The sequence below is a fragment of the Parus major genome, chromosome 5 (genome assembly GCF_001522545.3).
Source record: "Parus major isolate Abel chromosome 5, Parus_major1.1, whole genome shotgun sequence".
Taxonomy (NCBI): Eukaryota; Metazoa; Chordata; class Aves; order Passeriformes; family Paridae; genus Parus; species Parus major.
This window is the reverse complement of record NC_031774.1, coordinates 3,597,370-3,621,962: the sequence shown is the minus strand read 5'-3', so window position 1 is coordinate 3,621,962 and position 24,593 is coordinate 3,597,370. Positions and strand designations below refer to the sequence as shown.

The 24,593-nt window shown below is 45.2% G+C and overlaps 1 protein-coding gene across 9 annotated transcripts in view; it reads right to left on the bottom strand.

Annotated features, from left to right (window-relative positions):
- Window positions 1-2,968: 2,968 nt before the first annotated feature.
- The window catches only part of PAK6 (p21 (RAC1) activated kinase 6), a 42,261-nt gene continuing 20,636 nt past the window's right edge, over window positions 2,969-24,593 (bottom strand). For 6 of the 9 annotated variants that reach the window (XM_015630755.3, XM_015630756.3, XM_015630759.3 and 3 more), the window contains 8 exons: window positions 19,298-19,506; window positions 14,800-15,402; window positions 11,157-11,648; window positions 10,780-10,913; window positions 8,038-8,164; window positions 7,728-7,853; window positions 6,929-7,063; window positions 2,969-5,017 (listed from right to left, as the gene is read on the bottom strand). In XM_015630755.3, coding sequence (XP_015486241.1) covers window positions 4,850-5,017; window positions 6,929-7,063; window positions 7,728-7,853; window positions 8,038-8,164; window positions 10,780-10,913; window positions 11,157-11,648; window positions 14,800-15,402; window positions 19,298-19,501 — 1,989 coding nt within the window. In that variant the 5' untranslated portion in view covers window positions 19,502-19,506 and the 3' untranslated portion in view covers window positions 2,969-4,849. Of the gene's footprint in view, window positions 5,018-6,928; window positions 7,064-7,727; window positions 7,854-8,037; window positions 8,165-10,779; window positions 10,914-11,156; window positions 11,649-14,799; window positions 15,403-19,297; window positions 19,507-21,978; window positions 22,084-23,039; window positions 23,371-24,593 lie in introns of those variants that run through there. The other 3 variants (XM_033514931.1, XM_015630762.3, XM_015630761.3) reach the window with 3 other exon arrangements.

The following is a 24,593-nucleotide window of genomic DNA, read 5'->3' as shown; positions in this document are numbered from 1 at the left end:
CTGGGTCACTTGTCACTTAGCTGCAGTTAGTGTGTGTCCGTATCTGGTCATGTGTCTTGATGTGTGTCCAGGTGTGTACATGTACATCTACACATGTCCTTGTTTGTGTGCCAGGCTGTCTGTCCATTTGTGTCTGTATGTCCATATATGTGTCATCCCTGTCTCAGTGTGGGACTGTGTGTCTGTGTCCATCTCTCCAGCTGTGTCTGTATTTCTCTGTGCCTTTGAGCGTGTGTTTGTCTGTATCAATGCATCTCTATGTGTCCATGTCTGTGAGCACGTGTGTCTGTATGTCTGTCTCTGTATCCAGGAGTGTGTGTCCATGTGTCTGTCCATGTCCTTGTGTCTCTGTTCATGTCTCTGTCCCAGTGTCTGTGGGTCCATGTGGCTGTGTCCATGTGTGTCTGTCCCTGTCCACCTCTGTGGCTGTGTCCACGTCTGTGTCCCTGCGTGCCCATGTGGGTGTCTATCTCTGTTCTATGTGTGTCTGTGTGTCCAGGTCCCTGGGTGTTTGTCTGTCTACCTGTCTATCCCTGTGCTGTTTGAGGCCCTTCCTCACCACAGGACAAGCGTCCCAGTGAGATCCAACAGCAGCCAGGGAGCAGTTGGAGATTTTACCTTAAATCCAGAGAGACAGCACTGGCAGTTCCAAACTGGAGCACAGAGGCACTGAACCCTGCATCCCACACCACTGTCACCAGCTCCAGCCACTCAAACCCCTCCAGAGGAGCTTTTTAGAGGTTATTTTAAAGGAATCTCTCCCTGGAGGGAATCTTCTACACAGATTTCAGCTCAATGCTAAAAAACACCTTCTAAATGTACTTTTCAGAGGGCACATGGAAGCATCATTACAAGCAAAGCCAGGGCTCCCACAAAGCACAGACCACACTCTTTCTCCCCAGGGTGAAGCCCCTCTGTGCCTCTGAGCCCATGTGTGCCACGGTGCCTCCCTCACATCCCTGTCTGCACAAAATGGGGAAAAGTTCTGCAAGATGGGAAATGGACAAATAAATAAATAATAAAAAATAAAGGCACTAAACCAAACATTACTGCAAGGGTTCCTGAGCACAACTTGAGCTCAGCCATCCCTCCCCAGCAGCACAGTTCAGTCACACCAGGGTTTGGTTACTCACCGACTCCAGAAGAGAGAGGTCATCCTGATTTTCCAGCACTGTTTCTTCCCATGGGATTCAGACATCCTCGAGGATTCCCTCCTGTGCAGCCCTGCCCGTGTTTTTTGTTTACCTGCCGAGCACAGGGTGATGTGGCACTTGGCTCAGACAGGCCTCTCATCAGGCTGTTACACACACAACTCCAGTTCAGTGGGAGACAATAACATCTGGTCAGACACTGAACAGCAGCAGATTTAGATATAATCTCTCATCCTTTCCAAATTTTCATCTTTTAGGTGGCACACTCATGATCTCATTCTCTGGCCCAAAATATTTAAGTGAGGCCAACCTTTGCACTATATAATTATAAATTAGATGATGAGGATGTCTAAAGCAGAGGAGGACTCCAGCTCCAGCAAGGGACAGAAACAGGAGACACTGTACCTATAAATGACCCCAATCCTTTTTACCTCCATAACAGAGATAATGCTGATGTGCCTAAGGCACTCAAAGAAGGAGTTGCTGCACAGTAACTATTCCATTTTAGAGACACCCACCCTGCCCCCACGTGTATCCCACATATCAAGATTCTCCAAGATTATCTAGATTATTACTTGTTATCCCCATTTATACCCCAGACCTAGGGCACAGCCAGCAGCTCTCCCCAGTCTGCAGGGGAAGGGTGCCCTTTGTCTCAAACAATGTTTCAAACCAAACTCAATGTCAAATTCAGGAGCCTCATTTGAACCAGAGTCCTTCTGTTGCCACTGGTTAAAACAGGGGCCTCTAGACAAAGATTTGTTCTGTTCCAAAATAAATGGAACAGATATATGGATAATAAGCTGCTGCATCCAACATCAGAGGTCTGTTGAAGGAAGACAGGCACCATCACAGATAAACCAGTGCAACTGGGATGTGACAGCACTGACAGACTCCCCGTTTGATTCAGCAAATTGTTCATATAAATATACCATGTGCCATCTTCAAAGGCGTCCTGGATGCTGATTGCCAGGGCTATGCCAGCAAGGAAAAGGCTCCATACTAACAAAACTGACAGGAAGGAAAATAAAAGGGAAGGAATCAGGGGAAACATGACATAGAACAGCAGCAAACCCCGAGACAAGAGTGCACTCTTGTAAGAAAGGAAAAATACTCAGAGAAAACATCATCTCTGAGCATAATTACCCACAGAATAGGCTCTGAGCTAGTCAGAGAAGAGACTACACCTTGTTATACAGTCAGATGTCACCAAGCATACATTAAATCCTGACCTGAACACTACTGCAATACAAATTCCAACCCTGCTCTGTATCCTCATTGTCCTGCCTGGCTGCCTGGTTTCAAGGGAAGGAGCTGTTGGCCCTGGAGACAGAGCTTCAATCTTTCAGCTAATCTAGGTTTATCTTAGGATTTATGTTTGATTCCACACTCATCTAAGTAATGGAGAAGTTAATTGGTGCTGTGGCGTGCATGAACTGCAAAGAGAGAAACGTAAGAAGCAGGAATTAAATTCTACACTGCACAGGAAGATGGATCCTTTCTGCATTCCTCACAAATATGCTAATGAGATTTTAAAATTTTATAAGATACTTGAATGCAATTTTTCCAGGGCCTTCCCTCACTATGTTCAGTCAGATTTGGGCTAAAGTATAAAATGGTGTCAAATGCTAAACCTGTCATCCCTGTCTCCAAGAAACCTTTGTTTCAGGACTCAGGATCCAGGCTCCTGCCCCAGTCTCCTCTAGTTTTAGAAGCCATATAGCGACAGAAGAAGGAAGTTAGAACAGATTCCAAGGTTCACATTCACGTCTCTGAACTACAGACACATTTTTAAGCATCTCAACACTGTAACAGGCTTATGAATAAATCAAGAACTACTTTAATTTAAAACACAAGTGCAAAGGCTTCACAACTAAAGACGAGCAGGACTGTTTGTTTCAAATTATAAATCTTTTCCAAGCCCTGCTTTTTTTGCATTAAAAAAAAAGCAATATATCTGGAATACAGAAACATTTTACATCAAAAATTTTCCAGTGCAGCTAAGGAGGAGCTTAATGAATTAATTTCAACCAACTCCATCAGCTCCAAACTTAGACATCCAGTCTACAGAAACCCCCTACAACCTCTACCTGCCATGGGTAAGACAGAGAGTGATTTTGTCCTTCAGCAGGTGTCTGAACCAAGGGGATGGACCACCTCCTGAGCTGTTCCCCAGGGGTGTTCCTCTCCCCGTGGGCTACAGAACCAATGTACAGCTCCGCAGACTGGGTGCCCACCCTCTGACGGCTCGCAGCAGTGCAGATGAATTCCATCCCAAATTACTTCAAGTAATCAACCGTGGCTTCAATTTTGAAGCAGAATCTGTAGCTGGAGCAAATAGCAGAGGGCAGAGGTTATGAACATCTTCTGAAGAAAACGCAGTTCTGAGGTCAGTTTCTGAGACAGCAGGACTGTCCTGAGAATAACTAAAAGTCCAAAACCTTGGTATCTGGAGTTCCAAAACAAGATCCCAGTTCCACATGTACGAATATATTCTTGAGACCTCACAACAACACACACCATCACTGTACAATGTTAATCCCGACCTAGAGTCCAATTACCTTGAGGATCTCACTGATCAGAGAGTGCAGCATACAAAATATCTAAAACTATGTTAAAATAACTGAAAGAGCCGTTTAGACAACCAGAAACCGTCCAGAAGTAAAGGGCTGATGGGGAAGGGCAGACCAATAGCCAGACAGCAGCACACAAACACAAAAATCAATCCTGGGATATGCAGGATAGCTCAAATATTTCCATTTAGTCCCCTATGGCATCCCCAAAATGCTACCCAATAACTGCCCCAGGGAAGCACTTCTCAGCCTCTCCTGGGAGAAAGGATTGGGAAAGCAAGGTGCCTGGAGACCAGCCACAGGAACACACCGTTCACATTCCAACCAGCACACAGAGTGTTGCAAATGGTGAATTTTCAACTATTAGATCCTGGTGGTAAGAGCACCTGGTCTTCATAAGAGTCCACTTTGAGGACCATATCCAAGGGTTTCCCCTTCCAGAAGTTTAAAATTATGAAATGGATTCAAGATTGACCACTAAACCATACATATTCTGCAGCAAGAGAAGCATGTTGATGCAAGAGAGCCACTTAGAAACAAATATATACATATCACATCTGCTCCCTAAGGAAGTGTATGCAGGTTTCCAGGTCCATGTTTAACCAAAGGAAATTAAAATCATCTGTGAAAATGTCTCAGAGGAAAAAAAAAGTCATTGTGCATTTACAGTTTAAAGGTGTCTGTGCCCCAAAGAGAGTCAGCTCATGGCTCCAGTGTACAATGAAGGAAACAAACATCACATTTCTAAGTGGGAAATATTGTTGCAGCTCAGTAGTCAGCAGCCAGGGTGTGCAGAAACCCACAGACATTCAGATACACAACTTCAGACTCCACTTTTGAATGCCATCCTTCGGCAGCAGCGATCCACAAGCCATGGAATACCCGCTTTATCCTTGAGACAGACTTAGTCTCACTTAGATGTAGTCTGTTTTGATTGTCTTCAGCAATGAAGAAGCCACAGAAGGCTGAGGATGCACAGAAAGGATTCACATTCGTCCTCCAAAAACAATCACTGGCAAGTTCCAAGCACCATTCACAGGTCGAGACTGCCTGGGCTCTTAATTTTTTCTCTATGATTTTTTTTTTATAAACATTCTTTTTCCCTACAGTTTCCCTCATATAAAGTCAGCAGGTGGAGGTGCGCTTCCTGTACTGCTGGATAAGGGGCACCAAGCACTCTGGAAGTCCTGTCTGGAGCAAAAAGGGGTGATCCAGAAGTTCTTGTGCCGTTGCTCTTTTCAGTGGATCCCGTGTCAACATCCTTTCCAAGAAATCTCTCAGAACTGGGGAGGTCTGTGAAAAAGCAACCAACCAAAAGTCAACCACACAAAGGGACCAGGCACAGCTCATGCAACACCAGGCACAGCTCATGCAACACCAGGCTGCTGAGGTGAGTGTGGTTAAAAGGATCCTGCACATTCCCAATCTGTATCCCTGTTTTTTCCAGCAATGTGACACAGGTCACATGATTTGATGCTATGGACATAACTTTCTGTCACTGCTACACACAACACTTAGGTTGTTTTCTTTTGAATGAGATACAGCCTGCAACATCCTTCCATTTGGGTTACTTTTGCTTCCTATTTTGTTACCTAAACTTTCTTGGATTTCAGCTCAAAAACTCAGCAGGATTCCTGCTACATGAGCACATCACCTGGGTGGGAAGGGGGCATTAATCCATTCTTTCACTGGTCACAGATAATGGAAAGGTAGTTAAACAGAGTTCTCCAATAGGTTCTAAAAGCCTGAAAAACCTTTGTGCTACAAGAAGATGGAGAAGCTGCAGAACAAGTACCAAAAAGCTCAATGACCTCACAGGTTTGTCCTTTGGAGGAGGTGTAAAAGCCTGGGAGTAGCCAGCCCCAAGCACCACCTCAAGACCCTGCACATCTCTGGCTGGTTTAGTCCTCTGCAAAAAATTATCTTGGCATGTATTTCTTTATTTTAATGCTGATAATTACATCCAGTTAGACTGGGAACATTTTTCCAGCTCTGGTTCCCTTAGTAGATCCTGAAATACTGTTCCCACTGAGATTCTGCTCATCTCAGGAGCGCTTTGGATGACTTCACTTGGGATTGCTGGAGAAGGCACCGCACAGCTCAGGACGAGTGCCAGGATTCAGCCTGCATCCCTGTCAACAAATCTGCCCATGCTTTAGCAATGCAGCAGGGATTATCCTAGGTGTCCCCAGTACTGCAGTCACTGACCAGAGTGAGCCATGAATTGGCACCAGAACGGAGGGCTGGATCCACAGCTGGAGCTGCACTCCAGCAGGACACTGGGGAGGAGGCCCACTGGCCTGTAAATCAGAGGTCTGCTGGAAGCCAGTTTGCTTCCCAGTACGAAGTGGAACAGAGCAACACCATTCCCAACTCTGGCTGTCACAGTCTGTGGCAGGCCCTTGTCACCAAGCAAGGTATGACCCAGCCCAGGATGGTTTTACACTGCCCAAGGAGGGCAAGCACCAGGTCCAGAATGTGACCGTGAAATTTTAATTAGCGTTGCAAAGGCAAAAAGGAAAGAACAGCTGTTGATGTTGGAATGTGTGCTGTTAGTTCAGCAGTCTACTCTCTTAAATAATTCAGTTTTAGCAGCTGCAGATGCTCTGATTAATTGGAAAGGCTGGGAAGCTCAGGATGCTGCAGAAGCTGTTTGATCTCAGAGGCTGGGCATGGAATGAAAGGAAGACTGCTTTAAGCGGGCACTGAAAGGTGATCACTATTTCTTATGACACTGCTACTTTTTCCTAGGAAGACATGAAGCCAAGTTCATCTTCTGAGCTGCTGCAGTGTCCCCATGAGTTTACATCTGTCCTGAGCTCTCCTGCTCTGACCATAATGCAGCCTTTGTAGTCCTGAAGGTCATGAAGCTGGAAACTCCCAAGAACGGGGATCCTCCTGTTCCCTTTCCTGGAATATAAGCTACTCAATCCACATCAGCAAGCTGGGAACTGCTGGGTCCAGTGAAGCAGCTCTGACCTGCACTCTCAGTTTATGCCCAGGTGCCCTGACACTGCCAGGGCTGTTTCCCAAAGCAGCCACCAGCTGTCAGCAGCAGCTTGCAGCCACTAAGACCCCGAGGCCAAAGCTGCTCCCCAAGAAACACGTCCTAGCAAGACCATTTCCACAGCCACTGGGAACAGCTGATACAGATGTTTGCCTGTGATAACCATCAGGCTTACAAGTGTTTGGCAGCATGCTCACCCTGTGGAAGTTTTTCAGTTTGGGAGGAGGGCTGTCACGGAGTCTCTTCATTGCCTGGACTGGAGAATCACTGAAGTAGGGGGGTTCTCCATCTATCATCTCTATCACCATGATCCCCAGGGACCAGATATCCACCTGTGGTACACAATGGCACATCAATACACACACTCCAGAGGAGCAAGTCCTTGTTTTGTTGCTTTCACAATGACCACAACACCCCACCCATGACAAATGGTACCAAGAGAGTCCAACACTGATGCCCCTAATGCTTTTGGGCTCCTTACATGAGTTTAACAAAGTCAATTTTTCAGGCAGGACTGAGCCATGCTGGTGTTGCAACATGTAAAGGTGTGCAAGTAACTGCCTGTACCACACCTGGTTGATTGATAAACAAAACTAGTCAGTCTGCTGCCACCTGCCCAGAACTCCAGAGCTCCCATGTCTGCTTCCCCTGAGGTGAGCCTCTCATCTCCCCCATTTCCTTTATAGAATTTATTCACTTATATTTGTCATGTCACAGGCTGCCCCTTGCTCACATCTGTCCACAGCAGATACAAGTCTAGGCCAAGCTTCAAGTGTAAGAATAGAACAAGTTGATGCTTTGCTCCTAGAAGCAGAACAATCTGGTTTACTACTGATTCAGGAAATATTGATGTCATCACCATCAAAGCTGTAGTCATAGTTGGGTTTATTTACTAAATAGAATCTAGAGACTTCCTAGACAAGCCAATAGTTATTTTCCTGTGGCATTTCAGAATATTACTTGTTCTCTCCTGCTATTAGGGAGGCGGTCCCTTACCTCGGTGGTGTATGGTATCCTTGCAATGACTTCTGGAGCCATCCAATAAGGAGTACCTACCAGGGATTTTCTTTTAGGTACATCTTTACTGATCTGAGCACAGAAGCCAAAATCAGAGAGTTTGACCTGTACAAAGAGAAAATCAACCAACCTTAAAAATAAGCCTTAAACAACACAGCGGGAAACAACACAGACAAGGATGACAGAGTAAGAGGACAAAGGGAAAACAAGGGACTGGAAACAGAAAGGAAATAACAGATAGAGGCTGCAGCAGCAGAAGACAGGAAACAATTTGTCTGAGGAAACACACCCTGCCATCCAAGGTCAGAAGAATGGAGTCGCTCTTGATGTCTCGGTGAATGACCCCCTGAGAGTGGAGATAGGACAGAGCCTGCAGCACCGACTCACACACTGTGGCAATCTGCTCCTCGTTCAGCCTGCAATTAGAGACAGGGGACTAAAACTGTGCAGGGCACAGTGCTACTGCACAGGGGGTTAAAACACAGACACTTTGGTTCCCTACGATTCTTCCATGTTTGTTACTGAGCAAAACGTTTTTTACTTGATGGTTGAAAACTTAAAGTTTTCATAGGTTTAATACAGAGGAATTGCACTTTGAATTCTGTACCCAAGTTGATTCTGCAAGATGCTGTTTCAAGCAGCTCTTGACAAGCAGCAGTGCTGCTTGATGCCAAGGTGCTGTGGTAACTGGTGAGACAGCTTTTTTTAAAGCAAATACAGTAAAGATATTATTCACAAGGCTTATTGTGCAGCTGTATTCACAAAACGTGCAAACACATCATTTGTCAGCAAATATAGGGATCCTTTAGGTGTTTCCTGCAGACACTTGGGCTACACTCACACCTAACTAAAGGTAGCACAAGCTACAAGCAGGGAAGACACTACTGATTTCCACCACTGTTAGTACATGGAATATGAGCCCCAAAGCCCCCTCTTTAGAAGCTGTTGCTGTTTAGAATAGCAATACAAAAACTTTCACAATCAAGTGAAAATGGTAGAAATTAAAATTCTCTCCTGTACCTGGGGACAGTGACAGCTCTGCAAGTCTACACCAAGTAATGCTAGAAGTAAATTACTTCAAAGAATAGCTGAAGTACCCAGTTCGAGTACTGTGAATTCTCAGCCTGTCTCTAGCAGCTGTTCTGAACACCCTCCTGTTGAGGACAAAGAAATGAAACATTCTCATTCTCAAATTTGGGTCTGCAAATGAACCTAAGGAGAAGAGAGCACTCAGAAGGCAGAACTGTGCAGTGAACCAGCACCTTCTAAAGCCATAACAATTTCAACACCATCAGCTGAGAAATCTACACTTGTGCTGTTGTTTGGCATCCCTTACCTTACTGCTCCAAACCAGGACAGCTACAAGGTTGTAGCTGCACTGTGCCACACTGATGGCAACTAAATCTGAAGGGTGTCAGAGGGCGACTTCTGCCTTTATGATTTAACCTGAAAAGGGAGAGGGACAAAGGCTACCTGTGGGACTTCCCAGCACAGAACCAAATATTTTGGGAGCTTTTCATTTCATAGTGCCTGAGCTAATGCACCTGAAAGCCCTGTGGTTCCAGAAGATCACAAGAGGTGCACTTTCACCCTGTCACGTATGGAATTTGGTTTCAGTCAAGTGACTGCACAGTGTAAAACAGATTACGGGAGGATTACCTCACTCCTGGAGATGTAAATCACTTATCCCCCTCAGCAAAAGTTTAATGACTGTAATGATGGTATTTTCCTTCCTGGGAAAAACTGATAAAGGTTTGCAGCTTACTTCTGATAAGTTTTCTGATAAATATGAAAGATCCTGCTTCCATCATGAGGGGAAAAAAAAAGCATTCATTAACAGGTTCAAAGGAAGCTTCTTAAAACAAATCTAGGCTGACGTCTCACTGGTGGATATAAATACACAGACCCTTCATAAACCTCTTCATCACTTTTTATCTGTAATTCAGTACCAGCCAAGAACCTCAAGAGTTTCACTGGCCCTGTAAGCTGTAATTCAGCACTCTTTAGGATTAAATGTTGGCTTGCAGACCCTGAGATGCCTCTGAACTCAAATCTGGAAGGGCCTGCCAAGGTAAGTGTCTCCAGGACACTCCATCCAGTTGAGGCTGTGGAGGCTACAGAGGACAATGTGGCTCTTTATGCCTCTCAAAATTGTGTTTCCAAAACACAGAACCCAACAGAGCAAGACACGTGCCTTAAACCCACCACAGGACCTAGGCCAAGCAGTATGTGAACTAAAGGCATACTATGATTTTTTAAAAAATCAATACAATCTCTGCTAGCAATACTGCCTAACTCTTATCCAATTAAGATCCTGAATCTTCCAAAGAGAAACTCTCATCCTACAGACCTTCTTGGTCAGTCTTTCCCCTGGCATTCCCTGCCCCAGTTTCCAGCCTCAAAGGACTGCTCTGAAGCAGGAGGAGGGTGCTCCAGAGTCAGAGTAGGACATGATCATCATAACTGCATCATCAAAACACCTGAGAGGTACCAGAGGCCATCTGAGAACAACTTCTTTGCCCTACAGAAATGATTTGAGCGCTATTGAATATGAAGCAGTGTAGATAAAGAAACAAATTTAGGAGAGTGTCCAGTAGTTGCTATCTTTAGGCAATGAAATTTGGGAAGGAGTCCAGATCTCAAGGCACTGCTGCACTTCTCCAGAAGCGTTACTGAGGTTGAATTTGTGGCTAAGGTTACACCACAGAAAACTATTTCTGCATGTTCTTTAATACTTTTTCAATGAAGCTCCTGGCCAGGATTCAACAGATATAGTAAACAACACTTTTTATATGAGTGTTGTGCTTTACAGGAAAGGTCATCAAGGAGATGATTAGTGGGTATCTAAAGGGATCAGTACTTTAAATTAGTCCCTTCTACATCAGAAGTATTATCACATATTCAAAATGGGTAACAGTTATAAACTTTAGTAGTTCAGGGCACTGCAAGCACAAGGTCTCTGAGGGAACCTATTTGTCCCAGAAATCTCCACTCTGCTCTCCCATGTTGTGTCTGGGATTTTGCTTTCTACCTGATCTGAGACACGATGTCTGTGAGGGCTCCTCCCTGCAGGAACTCCATCAGCACCCAGAGTTCCTCTCCCACAAGGTAGCTCTTGTACATCTCCACGACATTGATGTGTTGATAGTCCCTCATTATCACCACCTGTAAAACCAGTGGACAAGTGACCACCAAAAAAATCACTCACCACACTTCATCTTATCCAACAAAAGTGAAGCACACACAGCCCTGTGACTACAGCGCAGGGCCTCCATCCCCCCAGCAATAGCTGTTCTTGGTACGAGCATAAAGCTACTAAAAGGAGGATAATCCTGCTCTTTCCTTCCTTTTGCCACACTGATTGTTCCAACGAGGACAGCAGCATCCCCCTGTCTTCAGCACACTCACCTCATTGAAGAGGAGCTCCCGGCGCTGCTGCTTCCTCAGATCCATCATTTTCACGGCCACCTGGCGCCCTGAGTGCTTTTCCCGGGCAATGCACACGATTCCTGTGGAGCCTTCCCCAATCTTGATGTAATTCTCCAGCAATGTCCTGGGATCTCCTTGGTCCACAACCATCCTGAGGGCAGCTTTGAACTGCTCGTGAGTCACAACCACAGGGTCCTCGCTGGCTGGCTGCCCCTTCCCAGCAGAGTCCTGGGGCAGGTGGAGGTTGCTGGAACTGGTCTGGGTCTGCCGGTTCCTGGGGGACCCCGCCGGGGAGGGCCGGCCTGGTGGCACTGCCACAGCTTTCTCTGCAGTTGGGGACTTCTGGGGAGTCCCAGCTTCAGAGATCATCCTGGGGAACTCGGAGGCAGGTTGGTCTGGGGGGAGAGACTGGGCTTTGGCTGCAGGGCTGTGGGGGGAACCCCACTGCTGGGGCTTGAAGAAAGCATTAGGCTTCAAGAAGAACAAAGAGGAAAGTGAGAGAAAAGAAATGGTTGGATTAACAAGCAGAGCAGTGAGGACTGAGTTCTGAGTTCTGTGTCATCCCTCTCCGTCCTAAGCACACCTTGGAGCAGACTGGAGTCAAGAGCTTCCGGTTCTTGTCTCCAGGTCTGCCCAACACATGGCTTGAATGAAGATCTCCTTAGATGCAGATCTTCAAGAATCCCTTAGGGAATGGGTGCTACGCTTCAGCAGTCTCCAAATTGAGGCAGTTTAAAGGGAACATGCTTAAAAAAACCACCAAGACACAAAACCCATGGAAAAAAACCCCAGCTACTAAAAAGCATTCCAACCTTGCCACCAAAACTCAGGAGTAACCTGTGCTGCACAGAATTTGAAAATCCTTTATCCCTCTGTGCCTCTGATCTTCCTTTGTATAAAAGGAAAGGGGATTCATGCCAAGGCTGTAAATCACTTTGATGTCTTGGCCTAATTCCCTTTGGGTAATTACACTCTGCCTACTGAAAACACTCTCTTCACTTTCCACTGGTACCTGCAGAGCATTCCTGTCGATCAGGCATGGAATTAGCTCTCCACTTTGGGAAAAGCACCAGGCACCAGGACAGCTGGAGGCAGCCAACGTGAGACTCCAGCTACACAGAGCCACCTGCCACCTCACTGGCTTAAAACTAACCTACAGTGAATTTGGATTAGCACTGCTCAAGGTTTTTGGAGACCTCCCACTCAAATGACAAGCAGGCCCAACTCTATTTAGTGTAGGAGATGTAGTAAGATCACAGCCTGTGGGACTGTGACTTTGGGATAAGCATTCCCATGCCAGGAAGGATAAATATTGTCATCCTAATATGCACCCTGAAAATGTTGATTAATTAAAATTCAACAACATTTAGCAGGTGGGGTACAAAATACACTACATTTGTACAAATATATATATAAAATATATATATGTATATAAATATATGTAAAATAATAGCAGATCTGTCAAAGAAGCAACTTCAGAAAGAGCAAACCCATAATTTATATTATAGGGCAAAACAGAAACTTCAAAGCAAAAAGCTTTTTCTCTCTCACAATTCAGAGAGATTAATAAAGTTAATAATATGGGCATGGGAACTGAAAACTGCCAATCGAGAATTTTTTACAAGAGCTCTTATTTTTCTTGTCTCAGGGAATAATTGTGTAGGATTTAATTCTATGCACTTTGGGTTTTAATCAAGGATTTTTGTCAAGAGCAGAATCTGCATAAGCCTCACACACAGACAGGCCCTGGAAAACATGATTTAGCAGCATCAGGGCACAGCACAAACACAACTGCCTGTCAGGAGTTCCTTCCTCCCCATACACCAGCTCCACCCCTGCAGTCCTGTGCTGACATGCTCACAGCAACACAGAATTTATTTCCCAAATCTTGTTTTGACTCAGGAGAGAGAAAAAAACCCACGTTTTACATAATCCAGAGCATGCAGAAGTGCACACAACATGCGTGCGAGCTCACACAGGTTTGCTTAACCAGGTCAAGTCTTATTTCCTGCTCGTGTAATCTGACAGTCCCCATGTACGTGTTTTCTGTCGGGACATTTTGAGGTGCCACTGGTTCTCCCACTCCTTCCTTCCCTTCATAAGGAAGTTGCACTCAAACTTCCCATGGTGCTTTTCAAGGCACCACATTCCCGTTTCAGCCAGCTACCCAGCCAGGTGTAGATGCTCCATCTTTGGAAGTGTTCAAGACCAGGCTGGAGCAGCATGGTCTAGTGGAAGGTGTCCCTGCCCATGGCAGGGGGTGGAACCCAACAGACACTGAGGTCTCTACCAACCCAAACCAGTCTAGGATTCCATGATTCAGTTATATCCCTGTTCCTTTCATCTGCAATTACACATTTCTTACACATCATAGGCTCCATCAGAGCAGGAGACACAGGTTTTCATCATCAGAGGCTGGTAAGAACATCTTAGATAAAAACTACCAGGAATGGCACAGATCCCTCACTGGAGTAGGGAGATAGATTAGTCTTCAAGGTCTTCCCTACTCCTCTCCTCTGACAAAAAGGTGGATTTCAAACACTCCCAAGCACATCCACTTGGCTGTCCTGCTCCTGGAAGTACTGAGCACAGCAAAGACACTCTGGGGAATGTTCTGAGTTATAGGCACTCAGGGGACAGGCCTTGAAGCAGTGTAGATCAGCCCAGAGTCACTGAGACAGCAGTAAGTGTAATTTGTGTTACACAAGGACTGCAATCCTTCAAAATCCTCTCCCTTGGAAAGTAAACCCACTGTGCTCAAAGCCTTGAGCCTGGATCCTTACACAAACTGCGAGAAGCTGGATTGGAGACATCCCCTCCCTGCAATACCCTTCAGAGCAGTCAGGTTGGTTTGGAGAGTGGTTCCTGCCATTGTCCTCCCAGTTCAGGCACTTCACAGCTGCTGGGAATCAGCCTGACCCAGCACCAGCTTTGAAGCCACCAGACAAGCCATGCAAGGAAGATGGATGATGGGTCAGCTCAGAATGGAAAAGAAATAATGGCTGCATTTCCAATCCAGTACCAGGAACCAGAGATTTTCTCCAGTTTAATAAGAAATGAGTCATCCATTCAGGACAGCTTTCCTGGGGGAACTGAAGCTATGAGCTGTCCCACCCTTTCCAAAATCCAACAGGCTGACATCCTGTGTGACAGCACTGTGGGCGCTGATGTAAACCCTGCTGCTGTAGTGGCCTGGCAGATACAGCTATAACCACCACACTCTCCCTGGGTAGTTCTGGTTTGCACAGGCAGAAGAATACACTGCTAATGCAAATCATGGCAATTTACCAAATGGCAAAGGTTCTTTGGTGCCAGCAGAATGGCACTGCAGTTATGCCTTTACCTCAGAGAAGGTAATGACTAAGACCCCTCGTCCTTCCCAGCCCACGCTCCTGCAGCTCTGCCAAACCTTCTGCTGGAGATCTGGCTGCCATCCTGAGCTGTGCCTTGCAGCATCTCATGAAGCTCAGGCCACACACATTTCCCCTGCCCAGGACTATTTTGATTCCAGCATTAATCATAACAAGAACAGATGGTTGCCTGATGTCTGCAATTAAACTGGCTGCATATGTAACCTCTGGAATTGTAAAGGCAACATTGCAGTCCAGTGAAGAACTCCTACCTTGATCTGCAGGGGAGGGCCTGGCTTGTTTGAGGTGTTGGACGATGGGAACACGCTGCGCAGGAGCCTCCTCTTCAGGCTGTTCTCCCGTGATTTGGAGTTGGGGCTGCCCTCGCCTGAGGGCCTGGCATTGGGCTGTCGCTGAAGCCAGCCCTCCTCTGGGCTCTTCACTGGCGTCTCGTTGTCCCCTGGCACAGCAGGCACGTGCTGCAGCCCAGAGGTGCGCTGCAGACAGCTGCCATCAGCACCCTGGAACTCTGACGGCCCCAGGGACTGGGCTTTTGTCACCATCCCGTTGGGATGAGACTGCCCTTCCAGGCGGGATTTGTAATCCGGCCACATGGTCTGCCTCCGGGCCACCTTGGACCCGCCGTTGCAGTTGAGGTAGTTCCCATACTTGTCTGCCCAGTCTCCTTCAGGACTCTGAAGGTACATGTCTGGGGGTCTCTCGTCTCCCAGGAGCCCAAGGGACTGGGCTCTCCTCCTACTGGTGGGGCTCCTGCCCCTCAGAGTGTTTGAGCTGATGGCAGAAAGCTTCTGGATGTCATTGAGCAAACCAGAGATGTAGCCTTCCACTTCCACGGTGCTGCCCCTCACCACGGTCTGGGAAACACAGAAAAGGTGAGAAGCGAGTCAGAGCTGTAAGAAGCAAGGCTCCATTTCTCTTGTCAAAGGTTAGATTTTGTACATACAGCCAAAGACAACTCAAGGAATTCAGGAAAAATTACCAATTTCACTCTTTTGTTTCACTGTCCTTTACTAAAGGAAAAAAAAAAGAGTCCTTGGGTTACATCCCACTGTCAGAGCAGCAGTGCTGTCAGCCAGAGAAGTCAGTGCTGCTGTTGTGCTCATATTCTAAAAGACAACATTAGAGCAAAACTGCGATATTTCAACACTCCTGGATTTCTTGTGCTGAAACTGTGTGACACTACATCACTAATGCACTCACCAAGCTCCTGAAATATTAGTTCTCAGAAGTTCCAGCATGCTGCAAGCTCCATTTGCAAAACTCACCTTTGCTGTGCCAATACAAGGTTCATCTCTCCCCTGAAGCACTCTCAATAGCATTGTAATCAGAGTCCCTCAGTCTGCTTCTCTACAATTTCCGCTAATACATCCCAATCCTGACCAGTGCAGACCGTGCTGTTCCAACTCTGCCTCCCTGCTCTGCCCTGCCAAGCTATTATAATTAAAAATGATGAACAAAGGGTCACAGCAGCTCACAACTGCCTTGTAAGCAAACACTGAAGAACAAGGCTTCCATCCAAACAGGCACCAGCTCTGTACAAGTAGGACACTTGAAGCTGTTGGTATATTATGTAGTGTTCTACCTTGTTGTTTTTTTCTGGAGCTGAAAAGCTTACAGAAGCTTTTCTAGTGCTGGGAACCAAAATGTTTCATTTCTCCACAAAAATTTGCAGCACAGGTTCACTCCTACACTTTCATGAACCTCTGCCTGAGGAAAGTCCTTCCCTGGAGTGACAGCAATCTCCTGTTTGCTAACTGAGCTCCAGGGATCTTCTAAACATGCTGAATTAATTACACTGAGACTAATACTTAGCTGGTGCAACATAGCAGCTCCAGTAATTTCAACAGAACACCACCACAGTGCACAAACGAACACCTGGCTTGCTCAGTGTCTGGGAATGAAAGGCAGAACAGAAGATTTTTGTTCAACAAGGTGAAGAAAGGACAACTCAGCTCACTCCATGGCACACACACCAGCTGCAGCTGGAAATTCTGGTCTTCATTCCTCCTCCCTCACCACACACACACACACCCCCTTCCTCCACAGCCCAGCTGCTGTCACAGAACAATGTGCTGGGGACATGAACTTCTTGTCCAAAATGGACAGAAGTCATTCCAGAAAGATGTGCATATTCTCAAAATAAGAAGTCTCCAACAATATGCTACAGCCTCTCCAGAAAATCCACTGCAGTTCTCTTTTCCCCTTCTGTCTAAAACTCCCTAGAATTAGACTCAGGTCACTCCCATGAAGTCAGACCTAGCCCAAGCAGACGGGGAGAGGGGAGTTAATCTTGCTACACTGCTGTGTTAAAAGGCTGCATCAGATTAATGAGGAAACATCCAAATTTGAGCCAAATCTATATGGAGTGCTTCTACACAGCTCATGCCTTACTGACCAAAACTAAGAAATTATAAGAAAAGCACCATTTTATAAGCTACACACAAACCCAGGAACTACTCTGATAATTGAATCCAGGACTATATATGAGGGCTTGGCCAACTAGCACTTGGAAAAAAAAGAATATCCAATTTATTGATATCATTGAACAGGAATTAATTCAAATGGAGTTTACCAGAAACAGTAAGCTTTGTTATGCAGTCTATGAGAGCATTTGCATTTGGAATTACTGGGAGAAACAGTGCTCATTTAAGATGACTCTTTAGCTTTTAAAGCCTGTTGGGTATTCTGTCCCTGTTCTCTTAAGGATTTGCACCTCCTTTCAAGCTTTTACCACCCTCAGGTTTAGTAAGTCAGACATGAAAGTCCTGACCAGCATAAGGCTCAGGGCAAACTCCAGGAAATCTCTTCACACACATTTCTGTTTCAAAAGTGATGCCTCACACTATTTTTCGAGTATCCATTGCCTAATGCTTGAGGAAACTTGGTTTGCTCTGGAAATGCCATTGGTCCAGTGTCCAGAGCCTCACTGAAGTCAAGATACAAGGGAGTGCTATCACTTCTCCCTGACCCAAAGCCCCCTACCCTGTGATTAATGAAAATTGGGTTGCTTGACGTGATTCTTTTCTTGATAAATCCATACTGTCTGCCAGCTATTATGGCTGCTATCTCCTTAGAAGTGGCTGCAAATAGATTACTTGCTTATTTGTTCCAGTCTCTTTCTGGGGATAGAAATTATTCTGACTGATCTGCAATTCCTTGAATTTCATTAGGCCCAGCTGACTTGAAAATATGCAACTTCTTAGATAAAACTCATTTCTGTTCCTGTTCTTTTCTTATTCTGGCCTGCATTCTCAACCCTTCATGCTCATGCTAATTGTCAGCCCACTGATCACATCTAATGAAGACCAGAGAAAAATCATTAAACACTTAGGAATGCTCAGTGTCATCTGTTAACTTTCTTCCAAAACCAGCAGTGAACAAATTCTTTCCTTCATCCTCCTTCTCCTCCTCAGTGCACTCATGATGTGTCCTTAGTGCCCTTTATGTTATTTGAGAATAACATGTCGTTTTGTGCCTTGGCCTTCCAGTTTTGCTCCTACATGAATTTCTTTTCTCTTTGCCCTTTATAACTTGACCTAGTTTCCACCCTTCTGAGCAATCCTCCTGCAGTTTAAGCTCATTACAGAGCTCCTGATCTAACCAAGTTGGTCTCTTATTACACATTTTATCTCTTCTCTGGATTGTGCTCCTTTCCTCTACTACATTTTGAACCTCAAAGCACATTCAGGACACCAGGAAACACCGCCTGCTTTTTTTTTTTTTTTCCCACCTATTCTTCCTAAGCAAGTTTTTCCTTTATAAACCAGCCTGCTGCTCAAAGATCCTGATGGACCATTTCATTTGCAGGTTTGATTAGGTACTGAAGCTCACATTAAACCAAATATAGTCCCCTTCAGTTCCCATGTTTTAAAGCACCTGTACACAAGAAACTAAATATAATTCATCAGATAGCCAACTCTTTTTTATATCCCTCCTAAAAGCAGGTAAGCAACATCTCTGTTTTACAACACACTTTTCAGTTTTTAGACCTCTGCAGGGTTTTTTTTTAACTGGGAACAAAAACCTCTCCCAAGCAAACAAGACTTTAAGCACAATATTTCCGTCACCATCTTTCATTTCTTCTCCTGAAAGGTCAACACAAAGTTGCCTTTTCCCACAGCATGTTCCTGCTGTCACACAGTCTCCAGATGCCAGTACTAGCAGCCATCTAAACCCATCCATCTACAGGAATCACTTGTTTTTCCTTACTGAAGGACATGGTCCCATTACTATGTCCCACTTTCTATTAAAATCCTGGTTTATTAACCATTTTAGCCCAGACCCTAGTTTAGCCCTTGTTGTCCTCACTTATTCATGAACAGCAAGGCAGAGGTACACTGCTCTCTCTCCCACTTAGGCTTCCCTGGCAACTTAATTACCAGCCAAATTTGCTCACCCAGGAGAATGACAAACCTGCTAAAACAGGTCTCTCCATGAACTCTTCTCTTGACTTCCCTGTACGACAGCTGAACGCATCCTGGGTCCTGTCAGCAACCACAGGAGCTTTCACAGGTCCCCATCACTGTGACAGGCAGCCAGCTGGTTATTTCAACAGTGACAGCAACAGGTCAGGATCCTACTGTCCTTATTCCTGATGAAGTTGCTATCACCTTGGGCTATCAAAGCCTGCTACCCACTGAATTCCATACAGATACTACCCTTAGTCCCATTTATGGGGCACCAGAAACAGTGCCTCAACTTGGAGACAAACTCCCTGTGGAGCAGGAAAGAACTGTCTCCCTCCCTTACCTTCATAGGCTGGAGCTGCATCCTTGTGATCCTTGAAGGATCTACCACTGGCTTGGGGCGCCTCAGTGTGTCCAGAATATTCTGCCATTGAGGTGGCAGGCCCACAAATTTGCCCTCCTTTGGGTCAAATGAGGTGTGGACACGGTGCTCAAAGTTCTGCGGGGCCGAGATCTCCGGGCGTTTCTTCTTCTTCTTACGAAACATGATGCCTGAAGGGGAGAAGGCAACACCGTCAGTGCCTGTCTAGGGCTGAAGGGCCAAAGCAGTAAAATCAGGTATCAATTCTACAAGCTAATTGTGCTGTACTGAGAACAGTTTCCAGTGAAAAGAACTTTATCAGGAGTTGATCACCTGCTTTTACAGATGAGGAAACAGGCACCAAGAGAGAGATGATTTTCCCCAAAGCCACCTTGCAGGTTCATGGCTCAGATGTGACTTCTAGTGACTTCCCTTATTTCTACAAATTCATATTGCCTGATAAAATGATTTTAAAAGTAATTAAGATATACATATTTATATTTTACCTGCTTGTAACTACATTAAATGGCTTTGGAGACCAGCCAGTTAGACAGAATTGATTCCACCACAAGCCTGAAATTTAAGGTGGCTATGAACAGGACTCAGGTTGTCATCTCATTGCTTACTCCAAGTAAGTAATATCCACTCAACTCCCACTTAAAGACAGCAGAACTATTGCCAAAGGAAGAGCTGCCCAAGACTGACTCTGGATCTCAGTTTTTCTTGCTTAGACAGAGGGCTCGAGAGGGAGAGAGGAGGTGGTAGGTGGAAATAAAACTCTGTCAGCAGGTAGCTGAAGAAGCTAAAATTAAAAACTAAGATTCTTTTCCCCTGGGGGCTGAGAGAGACAGCTTGTGTGAACAGCCAGTGCAAGTGCAACAAGCCAGAAGCACCTAACACTGAAATATACCCAAACACAAGAGACTTCAAAATCTGAACTAAGAATTTATAACCAAAAATATATTCTTAGATAGAAAGCTAAGAGATTGGACTTTTCTGAAATCTGGAAGGTATGAAGGAAAACGAAGCAGAGCTCTGTATACAGTCAAGAGGTGGGAAAGCTGGAAGACTGCAGTGGATTGAAATAACTTCTTCACAAAAACCAGACAGGGGAGACAGGGTGAGGCAAGGAAATTTTCTATGGAGAGCCAGGTTTTTCGCAGTGGGAGTGAGAGACAGGCATAAATCAAAACAGGAGTGGTCCCAACAGCATAGAAGGAAAAGCTTTCCTGTGACCAGGAGAGTCCAACATTGGAGCAGCCTGTCCAGACAGGCTCCATCCTCAGGGGTTTGCTCTCAAAGCCAAAGCCCTGAGTAATCCAGCCTGACCCTCCAAGCTGACCCTGCCTTGAGCAGGGGGGTTGGGCTGCACCTCTCAAGGTCCCTTCTCCCCTGAAATGTTCTATGACTCTACTCACTGCTTTGGGAAAAAGCTGCACAGGTTTTTTAAAGCAGCTAACATCCCCCAGTAAACAAAAATAACATTTATATGCTCTTCCTTTTCCACAGACAACATTACTACTGGCATTTGCTTCTCACTAACACATGGCTTACAGTCATGAATGCCATCTCTTCACTAACACCAAGCTCAGGATTTTTGCCACTTAATCTTCAACTTTGTAGCAGTCACTCTTCCCCTGTACAGGACCTCAGCTTCCAACTATTTGTGCTGGATAAATATTTACAAGGGTCAGAGAGACAGACCGCATAGAGAGATAACCCACTATGGTGTAGACATGAGCACATTTGTAGACGACATGAGTCTCCAAAATCAGCACATCACAGTGAAATCTATGTCAAACATTTTCCAGGTTGTCCCATTCTAAACTTGTTTAAGGAGCAAAGTGCAGCCACCATCTGAACAATGACTTTGCTCCCTGGTGCTAGACTGGGGTCTTGAAAATCCAATACACAGCAGCTCCCAGTTTTGTTACCACGATCCTGCAGTCACAGGGATAGGAAGTGTTTGTATGGCAGAGAAGGACCTTTGCTCCATCTAACCCCCCAGTCATGCAACCCATCCTTAGTGAAACACCAACTTCACACGCTCTGTCCATTGTGACAGCCTGCTAAAGATAACTCCCAGGTGAAAAAGAAAACAAAAGATTAGGAAACAAAAAAAAAAACACCAAACAAAAAAGCCCACCAAAAAAACAAACAAAAAAACAACAACCCACTTACAAAAGAAACTGGAAGCAACTGCTCTGCCTAGGAGAGATTTGCAGCCAGAATAATCTTTGCTTAGAACAAGCTCCAACGAAAACGCAAATACATCTTAATGGAGAGCTTATGGGAAGGGTGTCTGTGCTCCAGGTCTGTATTGCAGCTCCTCAAACACAGTGATTCATCTCTCAGGCCCCTTAGGTGCTGCTTATTAATTAATAATCAAGACTAAAGTCAGAGGGCAATTCTTTAAGGAAAAAAAAGTGCAGCCAATCCCAGAAAGGAAAGATACTCTAATAGCTCGTGGTGTTAGTGCTCAAACCAACAGCTGGAGCTGCTGAGGAGCTTGAGAGCCTCCAAGGAAAGCAGGGAGTATCTCTGCAGTACTACAGCAAGTGGTTCAGTTCTGAACCCTTGACTACGTGTGAGTTATGACAGCTCCTTGATCCACCTTGACCTGGCCACAGCAATCCCAGTGATCTTACTATTTCAACCAGTACCTCTTCTTCTGCTCCTACTCTCACAGCTTCATAATGAGAGGATACCCAGGGCACAGCAGACAGTCTCAAGTTTGCTCTTTTAAGTGCTTCATGTGGCAAAGGGTTCTGTAAAACAGGGTGTTACAAATGCCACAATCATTAGCAGTTGTAGCATCAATGGTTTTCTGAACATGTCAGGTATTTCCCCATAAGGAGAATGATTCTGGCTTAGGTGCTTCAAAATGCAAAATATTAAAGCCCAGGCCAAAAAATATTTTGGCCCCAACCAGAACAGTGGCTCTATTTCACCATCTCACTTTGCAGCAGCATAAACACAACAGTACATTTGTATATTTATATAAAATCCCTATCCCTGACAATCAACACGTGGACTATACTTGGATCCCATAGCCAAAAGCATGCTTCCAAAATCCAGAAAGGAGCACCTACTGAGTTCATGGTCTGTTTTAGGAGACTGGTTGGCACGGTCTGCATCTACCTTATTGGCTTAAAACAGACAGCTTAAAAACAACAAAATGTAATCAGCTCCAAATACAACACACCCCTGGGCATCCAATGGCATTTGCTTTATATGGTCAGCATCAATCCCTGATTATAAAGAGATCAGACAGGTGGTTTAAAGGTAAACTGCATTAGGATCAAATTAAATACATACACTAAAAATAGTTATTTGAAATCCAATGAATTCTAATAATCTTGGTAGGTTTTGCATCTTGTTGAGGAGATCTGTATTTAACCAGTCTCCTTTCACTTTGTGGTTTTCATGCAAGAGCTGTTTACTTGTATTTCCAATACCAGCTAAAGAACATTTATTGTTAAATAAAACACATAAAACCAGGCCTTTTCTAAGTCAGTGAGAAATTCATAAGAACATTTTATGCATATAAGATTTTGTAAATCAAGCCAAACCTGTATTTAAACACAGACAGCATCCCTTTAATATAACAAAACAAATACTGTGACACTGATTTTATAATAATCTACTAGACTTTAGTCTTTCATTCAGTGCTGACAAACGTACTGTAAGAAATGTCACAAACATAAATAATAAAAGTCACTACCACAAGACAAAAGCAGTCGGAGATTGAAATTCTCTCAGCGATCCATTCCTGCTGCCTGGGAAACCACGTTAGGTTTTTCAACTCCAGATATAGCTGTTCCTAGATGATACAGTTCCAAAAGCTGTCACATCTGCCAGTGAGCACGAGAAAAAATCCCACAGCCAGCAGATCCAGAGCAGGGGGAGGGATCAACTGGGAAGGAGGGGCAAGAAGAGAGAGGGGTCAGCCTCAGATGAGAGGAAGGGGTGGGAAGATTAAGGATGGAAAGGGAATGAGAGTTCGGAAGGAAGAGAGAAATGGGTGGGAGACAAGCAACCCGAGGAGGAGGGCACTGAAAAGAAGCAACATCACCCGGAGAGGGGGAAAAAAAAAAAAAAGAAGTCGATAAATGTTATCAAGAGTGGCTCGTTCCAATGCCCAGACAAAGGCAGCAGCGTGCGCTGCCTTTTCACCCGACCTGCCTCCACCCTGCTCACGTCCAGCCACACGTTCCGCCAGGACACCGCGCCGTCCGGAGCCGTGCTCATACCCTCCCTCACTCACACATGCACTTGATGATAGCACGGCAGCACAGAGCTACTTCAGTCTCACTTGTGCAGTTTCCAGTTAAAAATAAGCTCTCCCTCCCCCTCCTTGCTGCAGCACTGAACTCGTTCATCAGCTCATTGCGTCGCTATCGCAGATCTGGACGCAGCTCCCTACATTCCTCCTGCCCCGGACCAGAGATAACGCTTGGTCCCTGGGCTCAAGAAAGCCATTCCCATCATTTCCAAGTCCTCCCACAGCTGATCTGCCAAACTGCTCTGGCCAGCTCCAAAAGGAGAGGGAGAGAAGGAGAACTCTTCCTACAGGACCTGAGGAACTGCAATATGCAGATCGAGTTTGCAGTAGGAAGATGAAGATCCCAGAGAACCTGCCAATTAAAAGGAAAAATGTATTTCCATACTCTGCTACTCAGGTCACTGTCATATGCTGCATTTGAAATGCATTACAGGATAACTAGGCCATTATCCATGCATGTCATATGCATGTGTTCACACAAATGTATGTGTGAATATGCACATCAGGAATTTCACTGCATCCCATACCTTCTAAAATACTCATGTCTGCCTTCTTGAGGTTTCCAACACTCTTATTATTTATAACAAGCCATAAACGATCATCGCAGTTTGCAAACAAAGGGAAATGACAGGTTAGGTCCCTGAAGAGCTGACAAACCCAGATGTGACTTTACACAGCAAGGAATGGCAACAAGGGTCAGTGAAAGGGAAAAAGAGAAGCCAAATGGTCCAAAAATCTGAAACAGGATCCCAGAGCATTTTCCTGACACCTTCCAACATTTGTCTGCAATTCTAGTTTTAGAAATACTGGCTGAAGTACTTTTTTTCCTCCCAAAGGAAGAGTGGATATTTCCTTGCTGTGCTGTCCCTTTCCTCATTTCAAGTCCTTTCCTTCTATTCCTTTCTCCCTCACCAGCCCCCCATGGCAAAGCTGCATGTTGGAGCAAAGCAACAGCACAGCAAACTAATGTAATGCTCTAAATCCTGACCAAAC